Raw genomic sequence first — 10,602 nt, 5'->3', positions numbered from 1 at the left:
CACCTTCATCCATTCTGCATTCCGGCTGTAGCTGCTGTTACCGGCAGTAACTTCGATCCTTGCCGAATGGTGTTTGAAATATGAACCACAAATGTCTCATAAATTAAAATACTTTGCGCCCATTCCTAAAAGGGGACAAATCAGGTTGACATTGTGGTGCCAAGCTGTCGAAGAAGATTCTGCTCCAGCGCAATCCTCTGCTGGGTATAGCGAGCATGGTAGGAATGTGCTCCAACGCGCTAGCTGTCGCGGTCTGACTGGTGATTTGGACGGTAAATAAACAAAATAATTGTTCCAAACATTCCGCGCCATGGAACGTTCCGCTTTTTTTTTGTTACATTCGTCACCCGAAACGCTCGCAATGTTCGAGATTCGATAGGGTAGTGCCGCTGAGCGTATGAAACATATTTTGAACAATATCATCTAACGATCGCACCTTGAGGAATTGTCGCGTTCCGACGACACTTCGCGCATACTGATGTCATGTTTTATTTAGGCTGAAGTTGTGTTTTTGTGAACGATTTTTCAACGAAGAGTAAAGTATTAATTATTCTGTTCCTTTAGCTGGAATGAGACGCATTCTTGTTGTATCATATTGGGAAAGTTTGTTAGAATATACAAACATTTTTTCGGTACTGTTTTCTTTAAATGAAGCATACACCTTAACTCTCATAAGCTCTATTACAGTTTTGTAGCGAAATGATATAAAACAACCACATTTAGCTCTTAAGAGTATATTGTAGCAGCTTGGTAGGATAAAATATCGCTAAAAGTTCTCACTGTCCGAAACAAAGACTTCAGATGAATGGAAAGTAGCATAGTCTCTAAAGTGGGCAAGTGAAACACAAAGGATGCTGCTCTCTCCATTTGTGGTGATGGTCAATATGGTACAGATAGATACAGTTGCACGATGCAACGCATAGTTCGCAACATACCCCTGAGGGCGACTGGTATGCCAAACGGTGATATTTATCGCCAATTTCCGTATGTGTGTGCAAACCAGGTATGCAAGAAAGGTGCTATCTTGTGCAGGTGATAAATCAGATAAATTCCATTCCGATGCAGGGTATTCAAATGACCATCAACATGATGTCAGTAAAGATGGGTAGGAATATTGACTTTGAGACCCAGCTACTTTGGGATAGACCTTTTCTCAACTTACTTCAAAAGACATCGTGGCGCAGATGGATCCATAGATCAACGAAAATTTATGCAAAGCTAAACAATGAAACTGACAATAAAATTACCCTCCATATACTACACTCAGAAACATCACCAAACACACATAAACACGTGCGCGGCTTCGGACATCAATGCTAGTGCTAGTGTTCAAGAACATATTCGTAAGTAAAGGTATGTTTAAATGTGAGGAACACTTAAAACTTATGTAAATTTAAAATTCAAAACACACTTTTTGAAACATAATTCATACAAATCGAAAAGATTTCAAATACATCGAATATGAAAAATGTTGAAAAAATGCTTATCAAAGTATCGTTACAGAACAAAACTATGCAGTACTATGTACACAGGACAAAGCATATCCATAAGCTATGCTCACGCGCAGTATGGTAGCTGTGAATTATGTGAAAAGCAATGAGAATGCGCATTGGCATACGGCTTCATGGATGATACCGGTTTACTTGGCGTACACATGAATGTTGAAGTTGCCTATCACGTGCTTGTCGTTACGTCTCGCGTAGCCATCAATCGGACGTATCGGAAAATGGATCTATAAAAACCGAACATAAGATAAATCTGCTGGTAAAGAATTTGCATTGAAATGTACTCCATTTTAATGTTAAATGGAAAATGGTCACCTTGCGATTAATGACTTCATGGGAATGTGTCCTGCCCAGCGAACGATCAAGTAGCTCCGGAGTAAATCGTCCGCCATCGTTGCCGTTGTTTCTTGGTACCCGTGCGTACACAATCGATTGGTTGTTGCTCACCAGATATTCAATCCGTTTATGCAGATCGGTCGTTGCACTCCACCCTATAATTTAAACAATTGTATCGGTGGATGTAAATAATCAAAAAGTTGCATGGTGTCTGGGTATTATAGTGACAATGACGACAAGTGTTAAGCTACGTCGTGACAAATTCCATACTTTTTAATTAGTCCTTTGTGGTTTGATAACAAACCGAGCAATACAATTTCGATGACTGACTTTTGAATTTAATTTAGTCTTAGAAAGATGGCGATTCACAAGTGAACAGCTGTGTGTTTATTAATCAGATATCATAACCATCAATCTGTTCTACAAAGAAACACACTGAAAGCGTATTGGAGAGATTTCATCTTACGAGGTACAATTTTCATTACTTCAGGTCATACTTTTCCAAACGAGATTCGTTCATTGATGAAATGGTCCATTTAAACTAATTGAAACCATTTAATCACATGTATTAAGGAGTCCATTACTTTTAATTGCTTATGAAATAAAGCTCATTTATGGGAGCAACATAACCTGTAAACACTACAAACGGGTAATTATCACTCACTTTGTGGTACAAGTGTTGGGGTATCTCTTAAATTTTTTAATATTGTGTCCAACAAAAACAGACTCTCAAACCGGAGTATATTATAAACCAATGTGAATTGTTACTTCTCTTTCATGAGGGATACCTCTTTAAAAAATAATATACTTACCTCAAAGTATAACCGTGTTATGTCATCAAGATATAAAATACTTCGAATTTTGTGGGCTAAGTGCTTATATTGGTGTAACGTAAAATAAAAAAACACATTTTAAAAAAAAAAAAAACAAGGTTTCACTAAAATGTATAAGGAATTGTCTTAACATTGTAAAAATATGAAGGGCATGTGATAAAAATTATTCAAATATTTATTCTAATAAGTTTATCTTGTAATTAATATTTGTAATTCAAAATGTTAGCGATAATCAAAACTAAATTGGAAAACCACCAATTTTATTTTCAAACCATATATTTTAAAGTTAAACGAAGATTACTGAACATTCAGAACACTGAGCAACATATTCGTGGGTCATCAGCAGCATCCGCACAGTGGGAGGCTGATGATGGTAGATTGAAACTGAAAATCGCTCCATACATACAGAAACATCTCAACTGGTCATTCCACACTGCAAGCCGAATTCAGAGAAATTGTATTATTTCTTCTCCTTTTCTTGCTGTATACACCGGTCCGTGAAAGCCATCTTCGATCGAGTTGGTCGACGAACACAATAAATTGTCATTTTGACGCGATTCATTCCGGTCCCAAATCCACTGGTGTCCGGCAGGGTTATGGCGCTCCATCGTGGAGTCTGTATAAGGAAACTCGATATAAGTAGAACACCTGTAGGAAATTGATGGGGAGACATCTTCAGTGTGGACGTATTTGGTATGGAGTCATTCCAGCCCTGGAAGAGCGTCGCACGCACAAGATCGATTGAAGCTTTACGAAGGCTTTACTTTACGCAATCAATTAACGTGTGCCTGACGATCGTAACGATTCTTTACGCTGGCCACCCGCGGGCGAGTCTGCACATCAACGACACACAAGGCGTGACTTAAGCAAATCAACAAACGATGCAAATGCAAATGAATGACCACAGTCAGGTGGATAGCATTGTACAAGAGAGTTGTAAAAAGAAAACAATAATCAAATAAGTAATAAAGAAATGACCTACATAAAACTACAATCACATCAATTTTCTTTCATTCGCCGTCGATTTGTTCCGCATCTGCTCCGTCTAACATATCCAGCACAGACCTTACGTATGAATAAAACCCCAACGCATCGTATACACAATCAAACAAACAAACGTTTTTATTCACTACAAATGCATTCAGTTTATAAATAGTTTCTTACATTTTAGAAAGAAAAAAACACAAAAATTCGCTAAACAAAGTGTTCCTATCTACAGATCGAGGTTCATAAATTAATTCGTGCAAATGTCTAGCACCATATTTCGATACAGAACATGCGGGCAATACTACTCATTTTATTGTAACAGTTCCATTTCTTATCAATTGTTTGCGCTTGTGGTCGTTAGCGAGTAATACTTTTGGAATTTGTTCAAACCTCACGAACAAAACAAAAGGAGTTTGGCAATAAATTACGAAGCACGCACCAGCTTGGCAACTGATTCGGGAATCACCACCTAATGAAAAATTTGTACACTGATATCTGGCACCATATGTGAACTAAATCGACCTACTTAATGGATACTTAATAGAAGATTTATGTACACTCGCTCTGATTCGTTAAGCAATAATACGTAAGATCGAACATTCTTTTGCTTGATCGCTGTAATAGTTTCAGAATGTTTCAATTTAACATGGTTGGTACTGACATTTAGGAGCAAAGAGTTAACATAACTGGCAAAATTGTCCCTTACTGACTGCTTATAGTCATTCTCACGTGACTGCTAGATTTTACTGTGCTGCATTACATGACATTACTGTCTTCTTAATTTCTGCGAGGAATTTAAATTGTTACGAATTTTGTCTCCGCAAATGCTTACACAGCTTTGTTCCGTAGTAATATAGTACGTGCAACGTCTTTGTGTATGGCAAAATAGCTCACCCAGGAAGACTGTTGCTACGCACAAACGTTGAAAGATCGAGAGGAACTGTCTTGGTGGCGATCGCCGTCGACGCGGACTGGTCGTCCGGTACACTAGGATCGGGCAGTAGTGGAGAACTATCGTGTATTCGTCGGGGAGATTCGGACGAGGATCTAGATGATGACTTAGAAGACTTCATGGACAGGTCAATGGGTTCGCTCTGCTCGTCCCGCTTGCCTAGCTGAACACCGCCATGCCCGGAGGAAAGCATGGCCAGCGATACGGGTGGGATCGAGAAAGCCACTGGGAAAAAGGGAGATCCATCGGTTCGAAACGATACGGCAGGTAGATATGGTGACATGCGATCCAGCAATGCAGGACGATACGTTTCGGCTAGTGACTGGAGGGCCGATGACGACGGTGGAGTGCGGGAGATTTTCAACGGCAGCTTAGACAGGTTGACCTCCACATGATCCGGTGTTTTAAAACCGTTTTCCATAATTCCACTGCCAACAAGTTGCTCCTTATATGAACTGCTCCCGTCACCACAACCACCACCTCCTCCGCCCTCATCCAGGTCAGCAGATGATGCACCGGAATCGCTAGGGGTACTTGAACGTTTCAAGCTCTTCTTAATCGTATTGTTGTTTTTGTGTATACTGTTGTTATTATTGTTATTGTTTACACTGCTATTGTTGTTGTTGTTGTTGTTACAAAGGTTCGACAAAAAACTGCTCGGAAGAAATCCATTGGAGATTGACAATCCCGGAGAACTGGTACTATTGCTACTGTTTTCATTGCTGGTGTTGTTGATGGTAGCGTTATTATTATTGTTGTTGTTGTTACTGTTGCTGTTATTGTTGTTGTTGCAAGACTTTTGCTGCTGTTGCTGTTGCTCTTGTAGTAAGCAATGGATTTTGAACCAGTTCGAACGCCGACCGTAACGAGAGCCACTCTTTGACATTCCGACCACAAGGCACTTTCGCAAGCGACACGCCTTGCATGCAGTTCGGTTTTTCTTGTTGATAACACATTCTCCGTTGTTTTTGCATTCCGATATTGATGACAAATTGTTGTACGTGCGACCGAAGAAGGACTGAAAGGAAAAAAAATGGAAAATGGAAAAGAAAATGTAATCACCGTTAGATAATTGGCTAGTGATATCAAAAACATTAGCAATATAATTGTTAACATGCAACATTTGTTCTAGTGTACGGCACGCAAACCGTTCAAATGCAGTAGAAAATGAACATGTGCAAAGCGTTGTTTCGCGAAAGCCTCCGCTATCAACTTTGTATCGCTGGAAACGTCAAGATCTGACGAAATCATTAAGTGGTTTGAGCAAAACATTAATCTTATCTGAGCTATTTTATCTATCCTGCTGCTATGCAACATTCTCCCGATCTCGCGTACCGCATCGCACTACAACCGCGATCAGCAAGATCGACAGCTATCATGCGGGTTCCATTGGTTTCTGCTGATGGTTCCCAAGGATACGTCCTTGCGCTACCCGTCGCTGAGATGATAAATCTTTCCACTCCATCCATCTGGTAGCTCCAGGTGCATTCTCACTCGTGTCAAAAGCTACATTTGTGCACTATCATCGTTTCATTCCGATCTTGTCCAAATCGCGGTCGCTTCGCACCAGCGACAGTCACGATCTCATTCTCCAGCTCATATTATTGAACACTTCATCAATGTTTTATCATCGCGCGGGTAGCGGAGCTGGTGATTGTACTCACGCTGTGCGTCTGGTGCATTGAACTAGTTTTTAATATTGATTTGCAACAGAAGCTATTTACAACCTGTTTTTATTGCTCCTAACGCAAATCAGTATGTTACATTACGTAGTTCTTCTTCATTACCATCGTCTCACTAGGGAGTCTCACCTACTCATCTTCATCTGCTCACATCGATGCATCTAGGTTCCTTAAAATAGTTTTTGTTCTTTATTTGACAAAGCTATTCAAAATAATCTTAACACAAACAACTATATATGTGTATGTAGTAATATTCTATGGAAAATCCATTATTAAAAACACCGAGCAGCTACCTTCACTTTTGATCCATCTCAGTCATTGGTGACACGATCGTAAATAACGCCTAATGATTTAACGTTTTGCTGTGAATATCGTTCAGCTTAGATACGCTCGACGAACACGTTTTTCCCGTCCCGACAGTAGACGGAACCTCATATGTTTGAAAGTGTAACAACAATCCAATGGCACAGCTAGTTCATAAAGCGTTCAGCATCTAGAACATCCCCATATTCACCAGGTGACGATGATGATGATAATGGCGAAGGTTATTGTGTACTTTACCGCCATCATTTTACCGTGCACATGCCATGCAGCGTTTCCTGTTCCCGACCAAAGAAATCCGCAAAACCTACTTGTTAATCAGTTGCGATCAGGTACGGTATGACGATGCTTGTCGCATTTGTAACGACTGGTTGATCTTCTCCCACTACTAGCAAAGATGGCAATATCAAGGACGCGTGAAACTACATAGACTTTTATTCACCAAGAACGGCTCGATTGGCATTGGCGATCATTATTCTACTGGGTACGAGCCAGGTGAACGGTATTTGGACTCGTGCTCTTTTAGGCACCTTCATTTACGAAGATGCGCACTTGATGAAACTACAACCTTCAGAGTGGGCAACATGGATACTGGAACACATGGCATCATACGGTTGTGATTGTCCGGTTCGATCATGGTGTCATCCGTATTTTCGTGTTAGCGCTAAGCCTTTCTCATTAACTTGCCGAAGATCATGATCGCTATCCGGATGATCGAAAAAGGTGAAGTGTCATCGGTAATGAGGATACAGCGCTTTAACAAAGATCCAGTAAGCGAAACGTGTGCTCCTATCAGCTACTACAATTTATAGAATTGCCATACATTCGTATATTGCTGCTATCTCTAGCGTTGATGGTAAAACCATACCCAACACTACAAACGATGACGTAAGACCCGCTTCCAGTCGTGCAGCCGTATCGACTTTTTCGTTCCTTTCCTCGTTAGGCATCAATGTCGCGTGCTGCCAGTACCTAAATCGGGCTCAGTTCAGGACACACGAGACATTCATCATGTTTTGCCACCTCACTTCTTGTGGTGATGTGTGGACTGGTCTCCTTTTACGAGCGACTGCTACACTATTCGTGGCATTCCATCACGAATCATAAATCTAGCAAATTGGCCATAAAACACAAGGAAGGCAAAGGCCCTCGGAGAGGTTTTTACCACCAGTTCCTACTTTTCGCCTTCATCGCAAAGAAATTGGCGGAACACTGCCATTTTGGACAGAGACTCCATAACATCACACCACAATCTTACAACCGGGAGAGAACAGTACCAGAAAAAAGTGTGGACACTCCGATTTGATTGCCCAAGGGCTGCCGGGGTGTTTTCGAAGCGTGAGAAATTTTCGAAAACACGCCAACCACTTGATCGCCCGGGGCGTAGAAAAGCATCTTCCCGAGCTAGTGAAGTAGGCCAGAGCAGAAAAAATCCCCAAAATATCTAAAGCTTCACCGTTGTTCCAGACATCATCGTTGAAGATGCGAACTGATTGAAACATCAGCTTATTATCATCAGTGTCAGCCACCGGTCATTGGGAAGCGTGGTTTGCGTTTTTGGGCAGTAAGGCAAAAAGGAACCCGTCAGCGCACGGGTGACAGCTAGACATCTTCGACATCAACACGATTTCCAATTGCTTGCAAGCACTTTAGGATTCGGGTTGTAAACGGTCTGCCAGAGTATTCATGAAAGACGGTGTTTATTTGAAATTTTGCACCTGCGCACATACTCTTCGCTAGCGAAGGAATGGTGCCCAACTATGAGATGCTATACACAAGTATTTTTAAGCCATACAATTCATGGACCTCTTCAGTGCCCTTAACGTTTTGTCAGAGATGGTAGCTAAGTCGAGCTCAATCAGTGCTGACGTTTGCGGTGCTGGCGATGGCGTTCAATCAAACCTATAGGAGAATGTAGGATGCTAACCTGTCAATGGTTTGCATCCCAAAGAAAGTGAGTGTGGCGAACCGTACAAATATGGATGCTTTGGGCCGAAATAACAAAAAATCATATCGCTTGCTTCTATAAACAAGCTATTTGTATCCATCAATAGCTTCATATGTAAATTTATTAGAGAAATATTGTATTGTGCTAAGAAATGTCATTGAGCTTTCCTGCATTTCACGTTATACTTTACAATGCTTGTGTGTATTTATCAAAATTGAGGAATTCCTTCTAAAGAAACACAAAAACCCTGTCAATAGAATGGAGTCAACGGTTAATTGAAGCTTCTGAGAAAATTAATTTTGTAAAGCTTATAACTAAGAAGCTCATTTGTGAATGAGCTTTAACATTTTCTCGTTTCATATGATACCATGTAATCAAATTTCACACTAAATTAACGATCCAGAGCAAAGCTTGCTAGCCCGCGCTTCTCTGGATACGCACGGTTGGTTCAAACCTTTGAAACCTTTCTCCCTAACGCGTCTAATGATCTCGTCCAACAGGTTACTGGTGAAGCAAGACCACACGTTGCGTCTTTCGGAGAGTTTGGGGGTGCCCAAAGAAAGTGATAGATTCCAAAGATAATCCGAGAAGAGATAAACTCAGCGTCAACGTTTTCGTGGGGAAAAAGTATAACAAATCGAATCACAGCGGATGTGGTGACAGGATCTGGTTGTATCGACCACCAACTGCTTGAAATCGCTCACAGTTGGCAACTCGAGCAAACGCTGCTGCAGGGCTGTACCTTTGATTGGACAATAAAATTTAACACACTTTTCATGTGCCAGTTCACTATGAAACGACAAAGGCTAGACGTTCAGTGAGCTTTAGGCCGCTTGCGGTTACTAACGGATCTGAAGAAGATCTGGATAGTAACATTTTCTTACACTTTATCTAGAGTTAATGATCTAAAACATACTGAAAATCGAGGGAGGCATAAATGTTGAATTACTTCTTTTGCACATCGCCCATTGTTTTTTTTTTAAACATTAACGAAAACGATATATTACATCCATTCAACAGAAACAGGCCATTTTCGGGTGTTTTTGAACTGAAAAAAATATTCACTTAACTGTAAATTTCAAGCACCGTCATATGTGTGCAGTAGAACTTAGCACATCTAAACACGATGTAAACGAGAAACTTTTCAAAGCGTAACTAAACACCATTTAACCAACCCAGCATATTTCTTAATTCATACTTGTGACATTTTTTAACAACTCGTTAAAGTTACCGATGATTCAAAGTTTCATAAATTTATGATCGTCTTTACTTTTCTCAAATCATTTACATTATCTGATAATCAAAAATTTCTAATTGTTCTCGATGTCTCGATTTGATTCGCACTTATTTCTGCAGCTCAAGTCAAACGTTTCAGCGCAGTATTATGAGATCATCACTTTTTGATATCTTGGACTATTTAACTCTTCCGCCATGAACATTATTACAGCATAAACATTTAACAGTTTGCGAACAAATTGACACACATTCAACGAATTCGATCAACAAATTAATGCAATTTGCTTAAGGCTGTGTATTAAATGTAACATCCGTTGAAAAGGCACTAAGAAACATAACCAAAGAACGTATTCTGAACTACTCGCATCTTCCGATGATAACCGCCATATTATAAGCGTGCATTACGAGATGTTGCAGTCAAGAGCGCCTTTTGCTGCATCGTACTGACGCCGATGATGACGATTGCATTTCGATTGCGCGTTTTGGGTCGATGTAGGTGATTTGCGTTGATTTTTGTTTGCCGATGCCAAATTGGTGGGAAAACAGATCTCGCAAAAGATAAAATTCGCACTTGTCCGCTCGAAAGATTGTCGATGTGCGTTTCAACCGCACAAGAGCAGCAACGTTGACGATTGATCCGGTCGCTAGCGGTGTGCAAAGGGATCGCGAAACAGGGAAGTGCGACACAGAAGCATTAGCATGAGGCAGCACAATTAAGCAGCATGATTTTGTGGTTTCCTGCTTCTCCGCGTCCGCCAGCGCAGTCCGTTGGGACAGCCACCTGCCTTCGTTCGTGCGTTTC

The 10,602-nt window shown here is 40.7% G+C and overlaps 1 protein-coding gene across 2 annotated transcripts in view; it reads right to left on the bottom strand.

Annotated features, from left to right (window-relative positions):
- Positions 1 to 3,771: 3,771 nt before the first annotated feature.
- LOC125769914 (protein embryonic gonad) overlaps positions 3,772 to 10,602 on the bottom strand; it is a 44,047-nt gene continuing 37,216 nt past the window's right edge. For both annotated transcript variants that reach the window (XM_049438966.1, XM_049438967.1), the window contains one exon: positions 3,772 to 5,631. In XM_049438966.1, the coding sequence (XP_049294923.1) occupies positions 4,552 to 5,631 (1,080 nt within the window). In that variant the 3' untranslated portion in view covers positions 3,772 to 4,551. The remainder of the gene's footprint in view (positions 5,632 to 10,602) is intronic.

This window comes from Anopheles funestus, chromosome 3RL (assembly GCF_943734845.2).
Source record: "Anopheles funestus chromosome 3RL, idAnoFuneDA-416_04, whole genome shotgun sequence".
Taxonomy (NCBI): Eukaryota; Metazoa; Arthropoda; class Insecta; order Diptera; family Culicidae; genus Anopheles; species Anopheles funestus.
The sequence above is the reverse complement of the archived record's forward strand: the minus strand, read 5'-3'. Positions and strand labels throughout refer to the sequence as shown.